The following is a 26,874-nucleotide window of genomic DNA, read 5'->3' as shown; positions in this document are numbered from 1 at the left end:
TTGAAGTTACTGCTATTTAAGCATTAATTCTCTTATATTTTGCTCTATTTTAAACACTCTTTGATTTTAGAGTGTATTTCGTTTCCATGTTACCCATTGTTTGCATGCATTCAGACAAACTAGCTTCACTCAAACCCAACATATACTCACCCCTTTTCCTGTCTTCATGCTTGCTTCCTATCTTGTCTTCTCCTTTTACTTTAATTTTATCCAGTCTGTAGGTACTATCTTTGACAAAGTTTTAAATTCATACATAAAAACATAAAAATTGTACATATTTATGGGGAACTATGTGATGTTTCGATAAAAGTACGTGTTTAATACAATGTTCAAATCAGAGTAACTATACCTGTCTCAAACATTTATTGTTTTGTCATGGTGAAAACATTCTATGCCCATTCTTATATTGTAATTACCTATAGTCACCTTCCTGTGCAATGGCACATCAGAGCTTCTTACTCCTGTCTAACCATAACTTACTAGTAAGTTATAATCAACCATTTCTATCCCTTTCTCTCTTCCTCCTACTCTTCCCAGCTTCTGTAACCACCAATCTTCTCTCTACTTCTATGAGATCAACTTTTTTTGATTCCACTTTTGAGAGAGATTATTCAGTATACATCCTTCTGTGCTTGACTTACTTCGCTTACTATAATGATCTTGAGTTATATCCATGTCATCATAAGTAACAGGATTTTATTGCTTTTGTGGATAAATAGTATTCCATATTTGTACTGCATTTTCTGTGTCCACTCAGCAGTTGATGAGCACTTAGGTCAACTCCCCATCTTGGTCCTTGTGAACAGTGCTTCACTGAACATGAGAGGGCAGATGTCTCTTCAATATCCTGATTTTATTTCCTTTGGATGTATACCAAATAATGGAATTTCTGGATCATATGTTGGTTATATTTTTAATTTTCTAAGGAACCTCCATACTGTTTTCCATAATATCTGTACCAATTTACATTCTTGCCAACAATGGTACTTGTTATCTTTTGTCTTTTGATAATAGCCATTCTTAGTGGATTGAGCTCATTGTGGATCTGATTTGCATTTACCTGATTGCTATAATAGTGAGCATTTCTTCATATACCTATTGGCCATTTGTATGTCTTCTTTTGAGAAATGGTTATTTAGATCAGTTGCCCATTTTAATTATTTTGGGGTTTTTGTTATTTATTTATTTGCATTCCTTAAATGCTCTGTATAGACAAAAGTATAATTTGAAAATATTTCTTTCCCATTCTTTTGTCTATCTCTTTACTCTCTTGATTGCTTCGGTGTGCAGCCGCCCTTTAGTTGGATGTAATCTCATTTGTCTGTTTTTGCTTTTGTTACCTATGTTTTGGGGATCTTGCTCTAAAAGACCTTGCCCATTCTAATTTCCTGAAGCATTTCCCTTATGTTTTCTTCTAGTAATTTTGTAATTTTCAGTCCAAATTTTAATCCATTCTAAGTTAATTTTTTATAACTGGTAAGAGATAATGGGTCTAGTTTTATTATTCTTCATGTGGATATCCAATTTTCCCAGCACTATTTATTTAAAAGACTTTTTTCTCCTCTGTGTTATTCTTAGAACCTTTGTTGAAAATCAGGTGGCTGTAGGGGCATGGATTTACTTGTGAGTTCTCTTTTCTGTTCTACTGGTCTGTGTGTGTATTTCTATGCCAGTGTTGTGCTGTTTTGATTACTTCAGCTTTGTAGTATATTTTGAAGTTAGGCAGTATAAAGCCTCCTGCTTTGTTCCTTTTTACTGACGATTGCTTTGACCAATTGGGGCTTTTTACAATGCCTTTTTTTTTTTTTTTTGCATCCTCTTCAATTTCTTACATCAATGTTTTATAGTTCTTATGGATATAAGATGAAAATCTCTGGTTAATTTACTCATAGCCATTTTTTTGTAGCTATTTTAAATGAATTGCTTTCTTGATTTCTAGTTCAGATAATTGGTTTTTGCCATATAGCAATAGTACTGATTTTATGTTTTTTGTGTATCCTGCATCTTTGCTGAGTTTGTTTATTAGTTCTAGTGATGGAGTCCTTGGAGTTTTCTACATACAAGATCAAGTTATCTGCAAACAGTGACAATTTTGCTTCCTCTTTTCCAGTTTGGATATCCTTTATTTCTTTCTCTTGCATGATTGCTTTGACTAGAATTTCCAGAATTATGCCAAAAAGAAGTGGTGAAAGTGTGCATGCTCGATTTGTTCCAGATCTTTAGAGAACATGCTTTCAGATTTTTCCCATTTGGTATTATATTAACTGTTGGCTTTTTATGTATGGGTTTTGTTATATACCAATCTGTAATTATTATCTTCGGTGCTACTTACTTCTTAGATTCCCTGCAGTAATCTGACCGGAGAGTTAGGTTTGCTTGATGTTATACATTTATGAAGTGGTTTTATGTGTATCTATTAGTAAGAATCAAAATACCTCTAAGTGTGTTATCTATACCATTATATTTAATGCTTAGGACTCATTATCTTGATTTTATAATTGAGAAAATTGAGACTTAGGTTTTTTAAGGTCGTGAAGCTAAACAGTGAAAACACCTGGCCTTAAACCCCAAGGCACTTGATAGATATAGATCCTGTGCTCTTAACTAGAGTACTATAAAGCTGACTCTAATTGACTATATGATTTCCCAGTCTTAGTGTTTTTATGTAGAGCATATTACCTCTATGTTATTACAGTAGGATGTGGGGGAGATACTAACTGATTTAACATTCGCACATGGTAAGAGTTTAAACACAGGTGTTCTAATCCAGCATTTCTGACGTCACCTGGTACTTCATATGTTGCTTTGTAATTATTTTTATCTTTTAAAATATATGTTCTATATGCCTACAAAAATTGTTTACTAATTGGGGCTTGGAAACTAGGTATAAGCATTATTTTTAAAAAGTACTACTGTTACATTGTGAAAAATAAAAAGATCTGCTAAAATTTTCATGGCAGTTCAGATTAATTTCCCTTAAGCACAAGTTTTCACTTTGTCACTACTTGATATGTTTTATTGGCTATATATTTCTAATTGATCAATCCTGCATCTCAGAGCCAAATATGGACTCTCATTATTTGTCTCAGACAAATAATGAAGTGTCTATGGATGAACACCAGGGAAAGATGCCCTGTAACCTGATCTCAATATGTTTGACCCAAGGACATTTGTGCTCAGGGTATGGGGAGCTGTTTTGTTCCCCTGTCACTTCACAGACTCTGTAAAGCTGCTGAAGTGAGTCTCATGGCTTTGGACCCTTCCTCTGTTGTTGCCCTGTAATAGAAACCAGCTCCATTCCTATCTTTTTTTCTTTAGTGAATAACACTGCCTTTTGACCTGCTTTTAGTGTCCATAGCGACCTTTGGCATCTTGTGCTCTGTTAGATTTTATAGTAATGATTTTACTTTTTACCCAAGTTAGGTTAAGAAATTTGTACTCCCTTATTAAAGAGATAATTTCACAATGTAATTTTCTTCACAAGCCTCCCACAATTATGTTAAACAGATGGTTGCCAAACACCAGTTCAAAGTCAGTTGCTCTTATATGAGATAAAATCCATGCTCAGAAAATTTGGCAGTATTAGCTGGTCTTATTCCAAAATAGGCTCTCAGGCAAATTTCTCTTTACCTAACAGTAGCAAATTAATTACACCTATATTAGACATGCAGTAAAAATTATCAAATGGTACACATTGGTGAAAAGTTACCATTCTTTAATATATTTATCATCCCTTTTTTACTTTGCTGATAACTAGTAGCTGTGGGATTCCAGCCTCAGCTGATTCTAAATAACTGTGTGATGTGTTACTTTACCCATTCTGGACTGTAGTTTTCTCACCTATAAAATGAAGATGAAATTACATACTTCAGAGTGGCTTTCATAACTAAATCAGTTACTACATATAGTGCATAAAATGTTACCTGTCATACATTTGTCCTTTAATTGATGTTATATTGGTGATGTTTTATGTTTAAAACCTATTGTATTGTTATGTCTATTTGTTACAAGTAGTTGATACAAGTAACTTTAAAAGACAAGTAGTATATGTAAATTAATGCAACATTTCAACAAATGTACACTAGGTGCCTAGTGTATGTAAGGGTATATCAGGACCATATGGGTTTACCCCTGAGTAAAGACTATATTTCCTTTCAAGGTCTACTGTATAGACCATATAGAATTAAGACAAATACATTAAATAAATCACTATAATGTAAGATGTCACAGGTTTCATAGGAAGAGAATTTTGTGGCCCAAAAACATTCCTGAAAAATGGTGACAGGTAAGTGAGCCATAAGTGATGTGCTTATTTTCATAGGAATGCAGGAAAAATGCCAGAAAATAATTATGAGAGCCAGGAAAATAAAATAAATAGAGATACATAGGATGTGTTCTGGGAAGAGTGAGGAAAATGGTTGACTGGAAAAATAAGAGTAACTACAGGACTAATATAGTACGGTAGGCTATGGGATACATGAGTGGGGCAGTACTGAGGCCGTCCCTAAAATCCTGCTATGAATACTGCTATGAAGTCAGCTTTTAGAATATTAATCTAGCAACTGAGTACAGCGTAAATTGGAGGAATAGGGTGTGGCCAAAGACAAGAAAATAGTTAGAAAGCTGCTGGAATTGTTTAAGGTGAGGTCATGAGGACTTTAAAATGGTTGTATTGCCTAAGATGCAAAACCAAAGTAGATATATGAGACACAGCTGATACTGAATCTATAGGACTTGACAAATGAAATCATTCATGAACTAGTTCTCATGAACTAGTTGTCTGCCAAAAAATGGAAACTTCATCCTTGGCCTATAATGGTGCTGCCGAGCTAGGTAATAAAGGTGTGTGTTTTAACAGTGGGCATCCAATATAAGCTTTCATGCGTTTAGATCATTAGGGAGTTAGATGTTTTACCCTCTTTTGTTTTACATTTTTCTTTAAGGAAGTAAGGATACTTTGTTTCTATTTACTTCTGTTGTGAAGGTATGTTTAAATATAAATTAAATGCTCCTTAGGATGTGTGATTATTTCTGTACTGATAATTTATACTACAAGACTGTCAAAATGTGTCCACAAATTGTCCTGAAATGCCATGCTCTGTATGGCTTAGAGCTTAAAATGGATAATACATTGACTTATTCCTCAAGTTACTGCTCTTAACTATCACTAGTCTTAACATTACAAGGGACCTAGAAATTTATGTAAAAAGTAGAAGGAAAGGGAGAATATTGAATACTGATAGATTCTTCAGCAGCTAGTTTATTTCTTGGACCTACATGTAGTGTATTTGCCTTAAGCCCAAACCAGACTTAAAAGTTAGGAGGCAAACTGGTTTCTGGGGGCTCACACTTATAATCCTACCTACTTGGGTAGCTGAGATTAGTAGGATCATGGTTCAAAGTCACTCAGACAGAGAGTTCTTGATACCCCCTCAACTCAACCAGTGGCTGGGCATTGTGGCATGTGCCTGTCATCCAAGCCATGGTGGGAAGGCTAATGGGAGGATCACAGTCAATACTGCCTGGACACAAGCAAGACCTGATTTCTAAGACAGTCAGAGCAAAAAGGGCTCGAAGTGTGGCTCAAGCCATAGAGTACCTGCCTAGCAAGCACAAGGCCCTGAGTTCAAAACCCTGTATCACCAAAAAAAAATAATAGTAATTAGGAGGTAGATGTTTTTTGAGAGACATGCCTCCTGTTTTGATAGTAAGTATTAATTCAGGAGTTCAGTTCATGGAAACTTTGAGTATCTTTATGTTATGTGACCATCCTGGACTTGAATTCCTGCTAGTCTCTTCTTTTTAACAATAGACATAGTTTTATAGTAACTAAAGGAGGCAATTGTGCCTGACTGTTTTTTGCCTAAAATATAACACTGATATCAGTTACTTGTTTAATTGGAGAGCCAGTATTCATGTCATGGAAAGATGGGTAGACTGAGAGGCAGAAGATCTTGAGTAGATAATAAGCTGATGTTTACTAAGTTTGGATGCTTTGGAAAGTCACTCAACAATCATGCTTCTCTGTGCTTACCTGTGGCTGATTTACCTGTAATTTAATCATTTTTAGTATCAAATGAGGCAGAATGGGTATTTTATAAGTCATAAAATCTATAAGTTATTCCATCTGTTTTCAGGACAAGTATTCCTTTCCCCATATTTTAGAAGATGCAGGTGACTGTGACAGGATAAACAGAATTTTCAAGTTCCTACAACTAGTTTAGTGGCAGAGGGGAGTAAGAGACCCTGGTAAAAGGGTAACTTTTACTGCTATTCTTGGAAAAGTAACATTGTTTCAGAACCAGTACTGTCTTGATCTGGAGTTATCCCAATGCATGTAAGAAATACATAATCTGGCTGTATTTGAGAGAGAAGATAAAGAATGGGGAGAAAACATGAGGTGATGGATGTACAGACTTAGGATGGTACCCACAAGTGATTCAGCTATAGTTCAGTGACACTGGTGTCTGGACTTGTCAGTCGCTGTAAAACGAACACTTTATTGTAAGGGAGCTGTTTTGCAAGACTTCTGCAGTAAACAGAAACAAAGGTTCTATGTTATATGATATTGTGCCGAAGAAATTTTTTAAATGTTTGCATATACTTTAATTCTGGCGTGATGATTTTATTTTGTTTAGCCTGTTGGTAGATTCCTGGTAAGTGATTGTACTCCACATCAGAGTTTTGAAAGTAGTTTGTCTTTTTTCTAACATTATTTAAACAGCTGCTGGACTGTTACCACAGATTTGGTCACATTGGGTGTTTCCATTTGTAAAGTTTAAATGAGAAAGTCATATTAGCACCTTCAGCAGATTCTTAGATAGACATATTGATTCAATTAGTGTATATAATACCATTTTAAGTATCTTGCAGAGCCTGGGAGAAATTAATGCTTCTAAATTATGAAATCCCATAAGTACCCACTTGGATTCTCACAAACCGAAAGCAAGCATATAAAATCACACCTAAACTTTTTTTTCTAATATGTCAAGAATTGCATTTTAGTCTTCTTCTATTCAGCACTGTGAAACAAATATTTCTTGAACTCCCTTAGTATTTAATTCCATTAGGAATTAAAAATATAAAAATATAATTGGGAATCTAAACAAAAGTAAATGACTAACTTTATAGAAAGTAATCTAGAAAACTTTTGTACTCTAAAATGTATCCTTTTTGATAAGGGGAGAGCACATTTCGGTGATATAGAAATAGGTAGAAAACCCAAAACATGAAAGCGTTTGGTGTCCCCACTCCAGAGGAACTAATACAGAAACCTTAAAGCAACAGAGGTTATCATGAGAAGGGGATCAGTAACCAGGGTAAAGATCAATTAGAGATGAATCAACATGGGTCATAACACGTGTACATGAAAGCAATGCTAGGAATATTTCTGGATAGTTATCCTCAACTCAACTAGCAAAAACACTTTGTCTTCCTTATTAGGCTTGTCTCTTTTCTTCAACAAAACTAGAGAACCTGCCTGGAACTGAGGGGGAAGGGGGGAGAGGGTGGGGGAGGGAGGCAGGGGGGAGAAATGACCCAAATAATGTATGTACATGTGAATAAAAAAATAATTAAATAAATAAATAGAATATATCCTTTTAAACAGAGAAAATGAATCATAATCCTTCTGCACTATTTTCATGGTTAGGAAACCTGAGTGATCTGCAAGTTGAATGATCAAGCCACACTACTGATTAAGTTTTAAGCTGTACAAAATTTAGCTTAATCAAAAACATTTCAGTTCTGGTTCCTAGGGTATTTCTAGAACATGACAGTTGAAATTTCATGGAATTATTTTTGCAAACCAAATTCTGATTTTGAGGATAGTATTTTATCCATTTGGCAATTCAAAATTAAATGAACATATTTCACCATGCATGTAAAAATGATCATTTTCTCAAAAAGCTTGAATATTTCATGTTACCTGAAGAAATCAATTGCCAGACATTGAAAAAATGTATAGTGTCTTGCATAGGTGGGTAACTAGTTAATGTTAGAGTCAAATGTCCTTTTGTGAGGAAAAGCCTCTTAATACTTATATACTATTCCACCCACTCAATAAATTTATTGTGTAACCAAATTATATATGCTAATGAAATATTCACTTTCTCAAGAATTCTTTTGTGACCTGTTTCTGTGTGCATGCTATCCCATTAATATGGGTTTCTTAAGTTAATATTATTGCTTTTAGGCTTAAACTTTCACTAAAGTTTTAAGCAAAGTGTTAGGCGAACAACAGGAATTTGGTAAGTTTTTCTTGGGGGGTAGGGCAGGGAAGGGATGCTGAGAACCGAACCTAGGGCCAGCTACATGCTAGGCCAGTGCTGTCCTTGAGCTACAATTTTAAAGAGAATTCAGTTTTGTTTCCTACTTGCAGAGGAGGATGAATTCTTTGAGTGTGTTTATAACAGCATAGTGCGTTTTATTTTCCATTTCATTCTTGCATGTCATCCATCATGTTTTCAGGTTTTTTTTAGAGTAATAGTGATGGCAAAGAAAATTGCTATTATGACATGGATTGAATTGAATTAACTTCGTAACAGCTTCACAAATAATGTAATTTTCCCTATTTTTGGTTTTAAATTCTACCATTTTATACTAATTTGTATCTGTTTACCTGTGTAAATCACCTCTTCAATACTGCATTAATGAATGAAAGGCAAGTGCAGTGCAACTAGAAACAGTGATAATTCTGAAGCTTTTAAGGGTGGAGAGCTCAGTATGGTCACTGAAAAAACTTTTATGGTTGCAAATTGTTTGGGCCAGAAGTCATTTTTAAAAAGTGCTCCTATATAAATCTCTTCACTTCTTGGCATCTCTGCCAAGAAGTAAATGGTGCTGATAATCTGTTCTTATGGCATCTATAATTTCAAATTTTAATGTTTATGAGTAGTATTTTGAAACCAAAGAGAAGGAGGGAACTTGTATTCATAGGATGTTTGCATCGTGATGCTACTTTCACAAAAATACATGTGGAACTTTTTATCCTGAAACATGTTCAAGCCTTTTCTACATAAACTTGATCATAAAAGCTCTCCTGTTAGTTATCATTATCCTTTCATTGTACACACAGATATTAGAGTCTACTAAAAAATGTCAATAATAATAAGCTGTAAATTCTAAGCACAGCATGGCGGCTCAACCTGCAATCCTCACTACTCAGAAGGCTGAGATCAAGAAGATCAAGATTCAAGACCAGCCTGGGCATAATGTTTGTGAGACTCCATCTCAGTCAACTGGATGTAGTGGCACATGCCTGTCATCTCTGCTATGTGGGAATCATACATAAGAGGATGCAGTCCAGGCCAGCCCAGGCATAAATACGAGACCCTATTAAAAAAATAACTACAGCAAAAAGGGCTGGGGACATAGCTCAACTGGTAGAGCACTTGTCTAGCAAACATGGACCCTGAGTTCAACCCCAAGTACCTCAAAAAGAAAATTATAAATAGATGTGTGCTGCTATAATGAAAATATAAAAGACATCTTCACTGTCAGTTATTGATTGCCCATACACAAAATAACATTTTCTTGATTATTAATGCCTTAAAATTTGATTTGTTTTAAATATCAACCATATCCCTTAAAGTTAATAGAACTAGAGATACCTATATTGAACACTTTTGTCAAAAAATTTAAGTATTTGTATATTGTAATTATTGTAGGTACAATACTGGATAACAAAAAGAAAATTGGTGAATTAACTGAAATTGTTTTACAGTTCCTTTTCATTGCTAATAATTTGTTCTGACAAAACGTTATTTTTGTTAAGTTATTATTGCTTGTCAGTACATATTAATGTGTGCAACCCCCACAGATGTGCTCGAGTTCCACATCCTTTGTTTCATACTAGAGAAACTGTCTTGAAAAATTATTCATGTTGAGATTTCCAACAGCAAGATTTCATTTCACTTAAACTAGAGGATGAAATTAGCCCATTTGTGAAAATGTCTTTTTCTAACAAAATTTTTAAAATCCATATAATGAAGATTAGAAATCTATTTTCAAAGATTTTAAACTATTTTGAGTGCTATGTATAAAGATTAATAGTTGTAATAGCTGTGTATATCATGGCTACAAATAGTAAAAATATAACCCTTTTATTAATGTAAATTTTAATCTAAGGTATAGTTAAGTTTACCAAGCTCCTGAATTTAATCATTAAAATATTAGGTGCTCTGCCTTACACCTTTTATTTTTATTTTTTTGGTGGTAGTGGTGGGAGGGTTTGAACTCAGGGCCTTGTGCTTGCTAGGCAAGCAGATGTACCATTTGAGCCAGAACCCCAGCCCTTCTTTGCTTTAGTTATTTTTCCAATAGGGTCTCATTAACTTTTTGTGTAGATTGGTTTCAAATCACAATCCTCCCTATCCCCACCTCTCAAGGAGCTGAGATTACAAGTATGTGCCATCACACTCAGCAGTAAAATTTTCTTTTAAATTACAATTGTGGATAAAATATGGGACTACCTAGACCAGTAGCATTTTACATTGATTAGAAAAGTCTTCCTTACCAGAAAAGAAAATATGGAAAATCTTCTAGGAGTATTAGAAAACTTCTAAAAGCAGGATATAAACCCAGAAGTCATAATTGAAAAATTGAAAAATTCAACGTATGATAGTGGTACATATGACGGGAAAGATAAACCAGAATATTTGCAAAATACATCATCAACACAGGGCTATGTTTCTTAGTACAGGTGGAATATCTCTTACTGGAAATGCCTAGAATAAGAAGTATTCCTAATTTTAAACTTTTTCAGATATTTTTCAGTGCTTACATATGATAAGGAAATCTTGGAGATGTTAACTGTAGTCTAAAGAAGAAATTTAAATATGTTTCATATACAACTTATAAACATAGCCTGACAGTAATATCGTACAATATTTGTAGTGCATCTGCATTCTGACTGCAGCCTGTCACACAAGGTCAGGTCTGGAATATTCTATTTGTGGTATCCCACCATTGCTCAAAACATTTTGGATTTTGGAGCATCTTGGTTTTTGAACTTCCAGAATAAGGAATGGTCAACTTGCACATAAAGAACATTTAAATTCAGTGAGAAAAGACTGACAACCTAGTAGAAAAATGAGCAAACAACTATGGTGAAGTTTTCAGAAAAAAATAAAGATACATAAATGTGCAAAAAAGATGGCTAACTTCACTCATCAACTTTAAGTATTTTTTTTGCAGTACTGGTGTTGAACCCAGGGTATTGTGCTTGCTAGGCAGGCACTCTACCACTTGGGTCACTTGACCAGCTCTTTATTCGTAACTTTTAAATGCACATTAAAACCTATAGTAAAATACTAGTTTTCACATTGACAGTTCTATGTGGTATTGTAAAGTAATGTCTGTAATAGCTACAAAGAAGAAATAATGTTAGATTTCTAATGATAGTCTAGATGAACAAATTATAGTTAAAAATTGATTCAGACAGACTTCTAAATATGAAAATTACAGTCATGGTATCTTTTGAGACAGGGACTGAGGGATTGTGTACCTTAACTAGAATACAACATAATTTTCATCTTTTAGTCTTTATATTGTTTCATTTTTCTTTACTATGTTATGAATTCTTTAAAGATATGAAATATGTTTAAAAGAATAAAGTTCTTAATAAATTTAGTAATAAGTTTATTCATTGACTTTGCTTGTCAATGAATATTGCTTCAACATCTTCTATAACCACAGTCTGTGAGACTTTTTTGCTAGGGATATAAAGTTGTATAAAATGTTGCCTCTAGTCTTCTCTAAAGCCAGTGAGGCCATATCAACTCCTAAATAATGTCAAACTCAATGTAGTAACACTCTGTTACAGAGATGGATTGAGCATGAATCTGTATCCCTTTGTAGATTGTAGAGTAGTGTGTATACTATGTTGACTAATCTTCACAGAAATCTTATGAAATAAATATAGTACTATATATTCAGAGAAAAACAATAGCTAAGCATGTTTACCATATTTGCTCATTTAATGTTCTCATTAACCCTAGAAATGGGTACCATTAACCCTAGGAGGCAATAGAGAACTTAGGTTCTTGATGCTGAAGAATTTAAGGATCCTCACTTACTAAATAAATTGTTCTGCTCAAACTTCACTTAGAAATCTAAATTCATCTCCAATTTGCAAAGGACAGACATAAGAATCAGTGGTTAAATAATTAGCTCAAGATCACACTGCTAGTACTCTTTCACCTCACTTCGTTTACTTACTAGGGGAGCTCTGAGGAGAGGAACAAGAAAAGAGCCGTTTTGATAGTACTGTCTGTCCTGATAAGTAGTCTAGCAAGTCACAGAATTTGTGGTTTCTCCAAGAAAATAATTATAGTGAAAAGAACTTCCTTTTTATGAGAATGGTCGTCTATTCAAATAGGTGCAAATAATTTGTTCTGACTTCTTAAGAAAAATTTAAGATCACTGGATAAAAAATCTGAAATTAATTTAAAGCTTTCTTCTGCTCCATGAAAGGACTCTGTCAGCAATCCAGAATGAGGGCTGTGCTAGCAGAATTCCAATTTTTCTGTGGGAAGATCCAAAAACAGCCAACAGCAGGCATTAAATTTCCAAAGTCACAAGTGTGTACTTGCTTGCTGTGCCATTCCTGTCACTAGCTGCTTTTCGTGTACACAGATTAGAGTTAGAATTCTTTGGTTTACAGAATAATATGTTTCACAGAGGAAATTTTTTTTTCTGTGCAGGACAAAAAGGTAGAGGAATTTCAGAGTGTGAGAGATCTGTGCACTTTGTTCCATATTTATTCAGCTCTTAACTGAATATTTGTGTTTAGTCTGATTTTAAGACATTTGCCTTGAGAGTGTGCCTTCATATGTGAAAGACTTTTGGGGGATTAAGATCTTGATTTGTTTCTCTTGCTCTGTTCAGAAACAAGTTTACACAAGTATTCTGTTGTGAAGCAGAGAATATGAAACAAATAATGATGATTGTTAAATTAAGAAGGGGCATAGCTTGTAGGTTAAGCAATGTTTAACCTTATGTCTTCCGTTAATGTATCTCACTCTTAGCCTTAGTGACAGACTCAACAACCAATATGATAATTATTTAATGACTTGCTTAAAAAGCAGAAATAACTGAGGTAAAGAAATGATCATGTATGTATAAAAATACAGGCTCGGTCTGTTTACTGAAAGCTTTGCTAATACAGCTTCACTCCCACACCAAGGCTTCACTAAAATATAGAACACAGCATGTATCAACACGGCCTTTGATGAACAGTATCCTACTTAATGTATCATTTGCATCCATTTCACAGAATGACAGTGGGTAGGAAGGCGATGTAGGCATGTATTTAAAATTTCTTCTTTTTAAATTACAGCAAATTCAGTAAAGCTAGAAATGCAGAGTGATGAAGAGTGTGACAGGAAACCCCTGAGCCGTGAAGATGAGATCAGGGGTCATGATGAGGGGAGCAGCCTAGAAGAGCCCCTAATTGAGAGCAGTGAGGTGGCGGACAACAGGAAAGCCCAGGAGCTTCAAGGCGAGGGAGGAATCCGGCTTCCGAATGGTAAACTGAAATGTGACGTCTGTGGCATGGTTTGCATTGGGCCCAATGTGCTTATGGTACATAAAAGGAGTCACACTGGTAAGCAGCTGAAAGAATAACCTGATGACTGCCTGTGACATCTGGTGTTGATATTACCTGACATCTATTCTCTTTCCTTTTTATTCAGGGGTGGCAATGGTGAAACTACCTTTTCAGAATTCTGCTAGTATTGGATTGCTGAAAAGCAGAGAGTAGCCTGGGTCTTGACTTCAAGCCTTCAAATCTGAATAGCATATCAGAAAAGAAGTTTGGGATTCAGTTTCCACAGTTCTTAATATAGCAATAATATGATAAGGGTTCAAAAGGTATAGGAGAATTTCATTGGGTAATTTAATTTTTTATATTTCTGTACATATTTTACCCTGCCCATGGGCAGGTAATACAGTTTGCTACCTAAGATTTTATACTACAAAATGGCACTCACACATTTATACAGGGTAAATCATTTTCAGTTTATCTAGTTGAATCCTTGAAATTTAATTTCCAGTGGGTCTTTGCCTACCTCAGGTCTCTGTAGTAGGCAAGTAGTTTCCCTGGTTTAGAATGCCACCATCTCCTATAATTTTTGTTTATAATTCCCACAAGGAGATACCTAGGATCAAATATGATGGAGGGTGGCAGGTGTGTAGGTAACCATGTACAATCATAGAATTGGATGAGGAAAAGGCTCTCTAATTTCATATATACTGTTGGGTTTTTGAGAACGAAATCCAGCCAAATGAGAAGGACTTCTTTAAATCTCTTCAAATCCTTTGCCAGTTGTTGTTGTTTTTTAAAGCAACAACAAGATATAGGAAGATAGTTGACTCTTGAAAACAAATTTAAGGTTTATATTAAAAGATTGGTTTGAAGGCCTTGTAGCTTTCACTATAATATAAAGTAGCATTTTACAGCAACATATTAATCAATAGTATCTCAGGATTTTAAAATGTAACACCTTGGAAAGAGTGACAGATTACAATAAAGAAATTTATTTAAAATTTTTTACTTCTGAATAATCAATTTAATAATTTCACCCTAAAAACATGAGATATATAAGTTACACCAATGTGTTTTTTATTCAAACCTCTCACATCACACATGAAGAAAGATTTTTCCATTGTACTTTATATGGGTAAATGCATTGCTGAAGCCAGAAGTAAGGTATCTTGATGCCCAGACTGGGTTTCCTTGAGTGTATCATGCTTGGTGTATCAGTATACAACAACTTGTTATGAGGTATGACTGTACTAAGGCTTATTTTTTTTTAATTACAGTGAATAATCATACACTAAAATCGGTATGATCATAACCAAAATCATTAACTTTCTAGTATATACACATCTTCTAACCATACAATCTGTTACATTTTTGCTTTTGGTTCTATTTTGAATTTTTTTAAAAGTAATAACATGTTCTAAAATTTTTATATTACTGTGAATTTTTTTCCTTATTTTTTTAAATGTCTTAGGAAAAGTGGAACAATCAAGCCTTGTTATCTATTTTATAAGGACAAAAGGGGAAGACTACAAAATTATGAATCTCCTTTTTGTTCATGTTCATGAAGTAATTCAAACTGTGATTCATAAAATGAGTCCCACAGTTATATTGTGTCAGAGTGAGTATATTGAGGAAGATAACACTCATTCAAATGTGAAACTTTCCAGTAAAATACTAAAAATACATACAATTACTTTTCAGTTGAATTGCACAGTGTTAATTTTAAGGCTGAAGTGTATATTAAAAACAATTTGTGAAAGAATTTTATTAAATCTTTTCTGTCCTTAGTAAAGAAAATTCAAAGAACCAGAGTAAATTTTCTTGAAAAATTATGTCAATCAGTATTTCACTGTCTATAGTGATATTCATGAGGATTGTTAGTTTGCAAATAGAGTAATTACATGCCTAGTCTACTATCCATATTTACTACTGTAGTGGAGTCAAATTATTTTAATACTGTAAATGATCTAATTGGCATGAAACCTGTTCATAAATAGTTACTTGGATTTCTATAAGTCTTAAGAATATGACAAACTAGTATATGCAAAGACAATGAATTAAAACAATCATTAAAAGTACACTTGCAACACTGTGGACTTCCTTAGTAAATGTTTATTGGACGATTGTGCAAGTTATTATACCTTCTGAAGATGTAGGAGATTTTTATTGACGTTAATAGCCATTCATGGATGAGCTTGGGATAGCTGTTAGGCTTTGTTGACTGAAATCTTGGATGTGTTATCTTAAATTCGTTCTTTTAATATGTATTTTTCATGACCCATGTTACATACATATCTGAGTGGGTCCTGATATTTTCAACTCAGTTTAGTACTGTTTTGGAACTTAGAAAGCCATTTGTGTTTCTTTCATTAAGTTTGAGAAAGTAGTCAGAATCTAGTCTTATCAAACGTTTTCTCCATAATATCATGAACTACTGTCTTTATTTTAGAACTTTTCACTCTTAACAAATTATTTTATAGCTAATATAAAGGGCACTTTCTTTAATCTTTATAAAGCCTTTGGGAGGCATTTTGGAGTGTTTTAGCTCATAGACTAATGCAGAATTGACAATGAAAACAAAGTACACAACCAACCTGTTTATTAAAATGACATGGAGTATCAGATCTAATTCACTTCTTTCTCTTTCATACTCTACTAAAGTGCCAATTCCAGTATCTTATTAATGGCTTAGTGGTATTTCTTTGGCATTGCTACTTTAGTAAGTCATCAGATAATATTGTCATTAGATGCTCCAGGTACTCTTCACTGGGAACACAGGGGTAGTAAATCAATTCATGCATGAACATGAATGGGTGAGAGTATAATAAATACAGAAAGCCCTTATTTTTGCTCCTGTTTTGGATAGAGTACTCCCATCATTGTAACTAAGGTTTTAGTACCCTTTGTACATTGCAGTGTTGTGGAGCCATTTTCTTAATCCAAGGCCCTCTTAATAAGTGCTTAGGATTCTGCATAGTTGTAGGTGGTTGTTCATCCAACACAGGAACACCTTCTGTCTTTGATTCACAAAAACAAATTTATGATGTACACTTGCTTTGTAAGTGGGTGTTTAAAACCAGATTTAAAAATAAATTTATGAAAGTTTGTAAACTATTGAAATATGATTTCTTCCATAATATAAATTATATATAAATTTGTCTAGTTAATAACTAAAAATAGACCAATAGATTGGTAGACTTTGTTTTAAAAAATCACGATCAGAATGTACATGGCAAATACTGTGACCATGTCTTATTTATTCTCCTGGCATTGTTAGTCCAGACTTTTGTGTCCACCAGTGGGAAAATTAACCATCACATATACAGCAGCTTACTTAAAGGTTTTGAGTTGGATTCTCCTTAATATTATTAGTATAGGTAATAAATTTTGAGGTTCTCTTAAAATTTGCTTTGAATTGTATATGAAGAACATCTTTATGCAAAGTTTAAACTGACTCAAAAGGGCCAACTGATTTACTCTATTTAGTTTAAAAAGACATTATTAAAATAATTGAAATGCATTGTTTAAAGTTTTGCAGACAAAATAGTTTTTTATGTGTGTGCCTTTTGCATAAACAAAGGTAGCTAACCTTTTACTTAATTAGCAAACAATTTCAGCTATATCTTCATAATGTCTAGGCCAGAAAATACCCCACAACATTGCATAAAAAGATTCCTAATCCATTTTCCCCTAAAACAAGTTAATTCACTTACTTTTCATTTGTTATTAAATAGATATGGACATGTCTACTGTATTTGGAGTATTCCTGAATATAGCTATTCATACTTAAAAAAAAAAAAAAAAAAACTCTTCAGTTGTCTTCTTTCATCCCTGTCTCCAATAGAGATTTTATTGAGGGTATCCCTGTAATTCCACTTAACTTTAGTGTTGAATATAACAAAACAACTGTGTTCTTTAAATGATAAATTTCATATAATCAAGACATTATGAGTAGGTAAGCAGATTTCAACCAAAAATAAGGAAAGCCATGTAATTGGTACCTAAAAGTGAAAAGCATCAATCAAGACTTAATCATAGCTCATATCACTTTCTCAAAGCCTTGCCTGGTGCAATTCACATGCATTGTTGACAGGGCCTTTTCTCTTATCAAGAGAGTCTGGCTGGTTACTCTTATCCTTACATTTTATGGCCACAGAGCTTACAAGGGCCTCCAAAGCATGCCTTATACCATGGCATGAAAACTAAGCAGCATGGCAGTACTTCCAGATGTTCTTTTACATTTCTCCTGCCGCCTTTAATTATATAAATTCAGTAGTTCTTAGTAAAAAAAAAAAAAAGCAAAGATATCTGTAGTATTTTGTAAATGTAAAAACTAAATTGCCCTGTCATTAGTTTCATAAAATGGGGTTAGGTGAATTTACAATTTTTTTTTTAAAGATTCCCCTTATTATTGTTTTTTTAGACTAGCATTATTTTGAATTTTGAAATAACTACCCTAAATTATGGATTTAAAATTTGTTTTGAATTGAAAGCTTACAGGAGGCTTAAGGAAAATCTAAGTCACATGCTACAGTAATACTTTCCAAAGGCAAGCGTGATTTCACATTCTTTTGTTCCCTATACTTACTGCTTAAGTTCCTTTTTAACGTTATTGCATACTAATTTGTTTTTTACCTGAGAAACCCTACATAGAGAGATTGGAAATGTAAGCTCAAATATTTGAGGTGAAAGTATAATTTATACTTGTTGCTTTCTTCTTTGTTAACAAAAAAAGTTAATTTTTAAAGGAAGTACCTCCGTCCTTTCATTAATTATTCTATGGCAGGATGGGGAATAGATAATTATGATTTTTAAAAGCTGTGCTTTGTTATTTCATTAGAGGAAAAAAAATCAAAGAATTAAGTTGTATGTGTGTATGTAAAATAAAAAAGATCTGCAAACATTAGATTTAAGAACTTTTAACTATTTTGTGAGGCTTCTTATGACCAGTTTTAGATTTCACCAAATGAACCAAAGTAGTTAAATAATATATACTTTATGTTAGCTCTAACATGATGAATATTTTTTTCAACCTAATATATCATTATAGGACCTTTTGTAAACTTAGCTCCAGATTTCTTAAGGGAAAACTTCAATCCCAACCACAAAAAGAGATACACTTTTTTTTTGTTTTGCATGTACAGAATTCTGGATACATATGATCTTAATTTTTAGTTTCTTTAGGCTTTGTAACAAAAGTATTTTGAATTTGCAGTGGCTATTTCCAGAAAGTGACCATAGTTAATCTTCCTCATAAGAGAATCACTGAAGAGCCAAAAAATTATATTTAAGATTCATTATTTACTATCTTTTTCAGTTAAAGATACATAAAACATGACAATCCAATGTTAATTGTTTTGAAAATCTGCTGAAATTATAAACTATTGAAAATTAGTTTTGAAAACATTGAAACCTCTAATACAGAAAATAATTCAATCAAAGGGGAATTTTTAAATTTTTTCTTTTTTCTTAAATTTTGAGAATTAGAATGACACACTTTTATGATTTGTTTGTATGTTAGTTTATCATTTATTTCATGTCTATCCTTAAGAGATATCCAAACTTAATGTAAGAGTATTTTCTTCATGGTTTGATAATGTTACCAGTTTGATCCTAGTTGCCAGTTTTATTGTTTCATTACCTATGTGTTTTCAGGTTTGATGACTTTAGTGATGGCAAGTTGATGGCAATAGACTAAATTGATGAGGCTTAAACAATTTTATAGCAGTACCAATAATAGGAGACAGGTGAAAAAAGACTCCTGTCAAAAAGGATTATTATAAAATAAAGAATATATAAGAAATATCTGGCTGAATAATTTCCTTTGGGTTTTCCCCACTATGTCAGGTTTGCCAAAAGTTTCATTGTTAGTTACCAGAAGAATCAAGAGACTTGGGCAGTATTTGAGAATCTAGTGGTATTGAGCTTTGTAAGCTGATTCATGTATCATGCCTGTTTTATTCCCTTTTCTTTATCAGCTGAATGAAGGAGTTAGACTAATAATCACTTCCAACTGAAAATATCTGTGAATGTTAGATAGCATGGTAAAATAAATAGAACAAAATTTTGTATTCACACTTTCAACGTTCACTTCTCTGAATGAGTTCTTATTAGCTCTGTGACTATTATCAGATACTTTGATATGTGAACTTCAGTTTCTTCTTTTATAAATTTAAATTAATACCTAATTATTAATATTATTGTAAGAGTTAAAGCATGTAAAGCAACCAGTCAGGTAGTGAAGTGTTGTATGGCACCTAGTTAGTTGTTCAACCTCTGGTACATACTATTATTGTTATTCTTTTGAATCAGTGACAGGAATCTTGCCAAATTTATATGAAATGAATTGACTTCTTGACCTAATGCTAAAGGCTGTAGTGTTAGAGAAGCAATTGTAGGAGGAGATAAATATTTAGAAGACTTATGAGGAGAAATGAATATCAGGAACATAGAGAATTGCCTAACAGTGGATGGCAAGTCAGTCACTGGCACATAACTTACTTCATTTTTCCCACTTTTGTCTGCAGGTGAACGCCCCTTCCACTGCAACCAGTGTGGAGCTTCTTTTACTCAGAAGGGCAATCTTCTGAGGCATATAAAGTTACACTCTGGAGAAAAGCCGTTCAAATGTCCTTTCTGTAGCTATGCTTGTAGAAGAAGGGACGCCCTCACAGGACACCTCAGGACCCACTCTGGTAAGTGTCACCAAGTCTTTGAGAATAAAGCTAAAATATGAGATTCCAAGAAAGTGCTGCACAATTGTACTAAGTGGAATACAGATTGGTGTGGAGCTGCTAACAACTTAGACAGAAATTTAGGAATATTAACTGATAGTTCTTGCAGCATGCATATGGCCTTTCTTGCTTTTAGATTAATAGAATTGGCACAAAGGAGGACTGTCAACTAATGAGTGTCTTATTTCAGGATAAGTAGCTATCATATAAATTTTCTGTGATTTTTTAATTTTATACTTATTAGTGTAATAATTATGGTTAATCCAGGATAATTGAAGATCTACTGAAATACCACAATTATATTCTGAAATTACTACAGAGGAGATGAAAGTGCTGATATTTTTGGCTTATAATGTACTCAGGCTCAGACTTCAATGGGAAAGCAAATATTGTTATTTTTAAACTAGAAAATATTATACTCATTAAAAAATTGGCTGTAAAAATAATTTACATTTTATTTTAACTTGTTTAGCTCTCAAGTTATATTTGTTGGACACTATCTGAAACTTTTCTCTGCTTTATAAATGATTTATTAACCTAGAGGGTTTGATATTTTTAAAATGCTAGAATATAAGTATATAAAAGAGAAAAAAATGATCAGACATCTGAATGAATCTCATTTGACTTTTAGCTTGAATAAGAAGTTAAAGGTGGAAAATTAATGGGAGTACCTCCAAGTTTTATATGCTCTTTTTGTCTATAATGACACATTACATTTTAATTTCAATATACAGATATGAGGAAAGTGATATTTTCATCTACACTGACAAATTGTATTAGAGAGTACTAAAGATTATGAGGGAATGCTTGTATTATCTTTACTGCTATCCTTAAGGCTGAACTTAATTTTTAACATGAATGTGAATTATGTAAGATTATTTTAAACATTAATTAATAAATTCGGGTAGTTGTAAAGATGATATTAATGCAAACATTAAAATATTCTAGGTATACATTTTACTTTCCTCCCTGACTCAAGAGTATTATGCTATGAAAATTATATCCTAAAGTGTTATTTTATTATGACAAATACTCCATATTGAAAGATATTTTAAGATGTGATGGGTATTTCCTTTAGCAGCTATGTGATCTGGCTTATTAAAACATTACCAAATTGACCAAGGATTACATAACATACAGATTTTCATAAACATATTCTTTTGCCTCAACTTTCTACAATAGATAACATTAAATATCTTTCATTCTTTACAAAATTATGTTGCTTTTAACACTGGGGTGTTAAAACATAATTTTAATCTATTTTCATGAATAAAGACATGGTTCTTATAACTGCCATTGTGCTGATTTTGCAATTTAGTATACCGAGTCATATGTTGATATGCTATCAACAACAGCATACTCAACGTAGTATGAGTAAGGGAGTTTAATGGAGTGACTATCAGGGAGAAGCACCCAGCTACTATATCATCAGGAGTGATATCAATTTTATCCTACTTCCAACTGAATATAAAATATTAGCCACCTTCAATGTTATTCATAATAACTAGCACATAATACACAGCTGCTGAAGCCTAAGCTTCTCTAATTGGTCAGAAAGTTTGAAATTGATCATTATAGATTTCTCCTTTCCACCACTTCCATCTTCCTCTTTTCTTACTCTCTTTTAACTTCTGGGCTGGACAAGGTTCATTAATCAAAGCCTTAATTCCTACATAATACATTCCTATAAGTTCTGAGTCTTTGGTGCTCCCTTCTTTCTTGCAGTTTTTTAATAACCAGAATTACAGAATTTTTTTTAAGAGATGCCTTGGTAAATCCCCCAAATTTCAAATAGAGCTCTCTTTGACCTCTATAGCAATAACCTAAAATCAATTTGCTACCAACCAGTGGCCCACTTTTCTCCCTTTTTTCAGCAGCTTGAGATGCCGTAAGTAACCAAAACATATTCACAGCTTTCAATGTAGCAGAACTTTGAACCTCAGTGAAACATGCTTCCTTGAGTACTGAGATCTCCAGAAGCTTCAATCCCAAGTTTTTAAGACAGAGAGGAAAAAAGTCCATTAAAAGATTACTTTATATATTAGAATAGCCACTTCTCTGTTCTCTGGCTCATGCATTCTGGCTATGGGAGAAATGACTTTGGGGTCTATATCATACCCTGTAGAATACACCCAAACCTCTCCTAGCTGTAACCATACATGAAGCACCCAGTAGTAAGCCATTTCACCACTCCATCAGCCAGCTGATTCCAGATGGTAGAGCATGAGGTATGACAGGAGATTTCTAGAGTCTTGGTCCATTGTATTTTCTTTGTCATTGAAATGAATTTCCTGGTTGAAAGGTGTTGCAAGGAATACCATGGTAATTGATTAGGCATGATGTTAATCCACACATGAAGGAGCTTGCAGAAAGAGTATTGAAGGGGAAGGAGGGGAAATCCATAGCCTAAATACCTATCAATTCCTGAGGACAAATTTCTGCCTCCTCACTAGAAGAAATCTAGTATAATCTTCCTGGCACTGGTGACTAGCTGATCTACCTGGGGAATGGTGCCATACTCTCAGCATTGGTGGTAGTTAAATCAGCTGTAAAGGTGTGTGTTGGGGGGGAGGCATGTATTTGAATTCATATGTAGTTTCTATCCTTGCTCCTCTTATTACTTTGTACATGGCCCATTGAGGAAATACTAGGATGGGAAGGTAAAGATTTTAACTGAAATTCATAAGATACCTTACTTTGTCCAGATTACTAAGAGTCTCCTCCACGGTAGATGTTCTCAAGGTGGAATTAACATAGGGCATCACATTATCATATTTTTCCAATTCTAAAAGGTACATTTACATAACCCTTCTCTAGATCTCTGTCTCAAACCTTTGAAGTCCATGAGCATATAGTCATACCATTTATCATTACCTCAGCTATCTCTTCTTCCAGAGTGTACAATCAAACATACTAGCTGTAATCCTGGCTTCTAGTAGATATTCTTTCGCCTCTCTTTTGAGGCTAGTCCTTTTAAATGGATCTAAAAACACAGCAGTCACAGCTAGTACCAAATACCATGCAATTCATTTACAAACTAACCCATTAACCATTCATTAAGAACAGTTCATAAAGTGATAGATGTGGGTTGAAGGGGGCAGATTGTGATGTCAGAGTTATTGTAGACACCTAAGTTACTTGCTCATACATTAAAGTTTTCTTTCCTTAACTGTCTGGTCCCACTTGCATTGAACAATGAAATGGTGTTGTGTTCTCTTATTCTGTCATATGTTAATTCAAATAATGCCTCCATGATGCGTACTTTTGAACCATTTACTTATTTGGAGTCCTATATTGTGGTACTCAGTCTTTTTGTTTTTTTTTCCTTTTATTATTCATATGTGCATACAAGGCTTGAGTCATTTTTCCCCCCTGCCCCCACCCCCTCCCTTACCACCCACTCCGCCCCCTCCCTCTCCCCACCACCCCCTCAATACCCAGCAGAAACTATTTTGCCCTTATTTCTAATTTTGTTGTAGAGAGAGTATAAGCAATAATAGGAAGGAACAAGGGTTTTTGCTGGTTGAGATAAGGATAGCTATACAGGGCATTGACTCACATTGATTTCCTGTGCGTGGGTGTTACCTTCTAGGTTAATTCTTTTTGATCTCACCTTTTCTCTAGGTCCTGGTCCCCTTTTCCTATTGGCCTCAGTTGCTTTTAAGGTATCTGCTTTAGTTTCTCTGAGTTAAGGGCAACAAATGCTAGCTAGTTTTTTAGGTGTCTTACCTATCCTCACCCCTCCCTTGTGTGCTCTCGCTTTTATCATGTGCTCAAAGTCCAATCCCATTGTTGTGTTTGCCCTTGATCTAATGTCCACATATGAGGGAGAACATACGATTTTTGGTCTTTTGGGCCAGGCTAACCTCACTCAGAATGATGTTCTCCAATTCCATCCATTTACCAGCAAATCGTAACATTTCATTCTTCTTCATGGCTGCATAAAATTCCATTGTGTATAGATACCACATTTTCTTAATCCATTCATCAGTGGTGGGGCATCTTGGCTGTTTCCATAACTTGGTTATTGTGAATAGTGCCGCAATAAACATGGGTGTGCAGGTGCCTCTGAAGTAACCTGTGTCACAGTCTTTTGGGTATATCCCCAAGAGTGGTATTGCTGGATCAAATGGTACATCAATGTCTAGCTTTTTAAGTAGCCTCCAAATATTTTTCCAGAGTGGTTGTACTAGTCTACATTCCCACCAACAGTGTAAGAGGGTTCCTTTTCCCCCGCATCCTCGCCAACACCTGTTGTTAGTGGTGTTGCTGATGACTCAGTCTTAATGAACATCCAGTAGCAAGGTAGGAGCTGCTTTTTAAGTGGAGAGTAGTTATTGGCAGACACTCTTTGTCTGCCAATAGCTGGGGATTTGTGTTCTGAGACTTCTACTGACAGAAATGTCATGCAGCATCTCTACTTGCCACAGACATTTCCAGAAATCCTTGCATGTGCTGGACCTTAGAGTCAAGAGGACAGAGGACTTCCATCATGAAAAGGAAATGATACAGATCCTTTTTTTCCAGGCTTCTCTCAAAACTGGCAACCGTGTAGCATACTTAATACCTGCATTAATGCAGAATACACAAATGTGGTCTCCGCTGCTTCCCAAACTCAAAGATGTCACCAAGTGTTATGCCTTATTTTTCACAATGGCAAATATAGGGACAGATCTGTTTCAGCATAGCCAGGCTGCTGAGCCCATACCATTTCAAAAATGCTGAAAGTCGCTGAACTTTGATGGAGTTTATTTGCTATCTTTGAGCATTTATCTTAAGGAAGTATCTTGGATGCTTACTAATTCCTGCTCATCAGTTCCAGTCTGTATAATGTCATGAACATAGTGGTCCAGCTTGGAACTTTGTGGCACATTAAGAAGAGCAAGATCTTACCAACTCTATTATGACAAGGAGCAAAAAGTTGCCCTAGCCTTACCTCCAAATTTTTTGGAGTTGGTTTTCAGCCTTATTTGCTCCTAGGTTTAGGTAAATAAGTTTCACCTATATTCTGGCTTAAGCATTCAAGGCCTTTATTTTGTCCTTTCACCTTTGTTTGTCCCTTAGGGCCATCAGATCAAGACTTGTCACACTTTAAGCTTTACTCTCCACGCTGCTGTTTAATGCTTTTGCTGCTTTACATGTAAATACCATAGCTTCCAAAACCTTACCCTGTGTCACACTTTATTCCATGCCACCAACACAGACAATTTGAGTAATCAGTGCTCTTCCCAAGCACCTTCCTAGAGATTTACAGTGTCCCACTAACTCCCTCCTAAGTAGGTTATCCCACTCACTTCAAACATGAGCAAACCAATTCCACAATTCCATTGTGACTGTCTGGAGCCTTGGGCTATTCCTGCTATCAATAACTTGTTAGTTAGGAAAGCCATGAGACAATTGGAAAAAATTTATAGAGACATTCATGAAAGAATACATATTTACAAGAGAATAGTTAGGCATAAGGGAAACCAGCAAAGGAGGGTTGAAGTACTCTGAGGCTAACTATAGCAGGAAGCCATTACCAGCCCTCGTCTGAAAGGGTAAAGGGACCAGTAGTCACTGAAATTATGATAGAAGAGCACTGAGCACTGACCTTTGGGAGAGGAGCAGATCCCCTTGCCAATCTATGACTTGGGGCATGCACTCTTTCTACCTCTAGTTTCCTGCTGGTGCTTCACCTCATTACTAAACCAGAAAACAGAGGTCAAGGGAACCTACTGAAGAAGCCAATAAAAATTAGCTTTGTGCAGGAACAGATCTATCTTGTTTTTAGGAATGTTTTTATCAGTAGAAAGTATTTTGTTTACCCCTTGCCTGTGGGTAAGGACTGTCCATGTTCCATTGTATGTTAGATATTATCATATTATCATATTTCTGCTTCCTACATTGTAGAAATGAATTTTTTGAAAGTTGATTTTTATTTAGTAGTTGGTAGCAGTGAACTCAGCATTGGTGCACATTTATATGTTTCTGTCATACAGGATTACAATTTAAAGAATGGAAAACACTTAGACAACTATCTGGAATACAGTATGTATTCAACAAGTGCTATATATGTGATATGTATCAATAAGCTGTATGTATCAAGCAAGATTAATATCTGTACACCACTGTGCTTGGCTAATCATTTATCTTTTGATGGAAAGCTAGACCTTTTTTCAGTGAATTTTGAATAGCATATAAGCCTTTTCTGGCCTAACCACACTCATAATGCATAATTAATAATTATACGTTCAGTTTCTGTATGAACTTAAAGACCTTTGTGAGGCAATCAGACCTCTATTAAATTTTTAAGATTTTTTTAATCATGTGTATGATTATCTTTGCTCACCATCCCATTTATTAGCAATAGTTTTATCAACTCATTCTTACTGAATATTTTCAAAGCAGGAAAATTCACTTTAGGGCCAAGTACACTGGTTCCTACCAGTAATAATAGATACTCGGGAGGGCAAGATTGGGATGATTGCATTTCAAGGCTAACCCCGACAAAAAGGTGCCCCATCTCAACAGATAAAACTTGGGCATAGTAGTTCACTTCTGTCATTCCAGCTACAAGGGGAAGCACAAATAGGAGGATTGTAGTTCAGACCA

General features: G+C 34.4%; 1 protein-coding gene across 11 annotated transcripts in view; it reads left to right on the top strand.

The window, feature by feature from the left end:
• Positions 1 to 26,874, top strand: part of Ikzf2 (IKAROS family zinc finger 2) — a 161,814-nt gene that overhangs the window by 79,532 nt on the left and 55,408 nt on the right. For 9 of the 11 annotated variants that reach the window (XM_074071645.1, XM_074071652.1, XM_074071651.1 and 6 more), the window contains 2 exons: positions 13,340 to 13,606; positions 20,074 to 20,241. In XM_074071645.1, the coding sequence (XP_073927746.1) occupies positions 13,340 to 13,606; positions 20,074 to 20,241 (435 nt within the window). The remainder of the gene's footprint in view (positions 1 to 13,339; positions 13,607 to 20,073; positions 20,242 to 26,874) is intronic. The other 2 variants (XM_074071650.1, XM_074071653.1) reach the window with 2 other exon arrangements.

Source organism: Castor canadensis, chromosome 4 (assembly GCF_047511655.1).
Source record: "Castor canadensis chromosome 4, mCasCan1.hap1v2, whole genome shotgun sequence".
NCBI classification, from domain to species: domain Eukaryota; kingdom Metazoa; phylum Chordata; class Mammalia; order Rodentia; family Castoridae; genus Castor; species Castor canadensis.
This window is presented reverse-complemented; position numbering and strand designations above follow the sequence as displayed.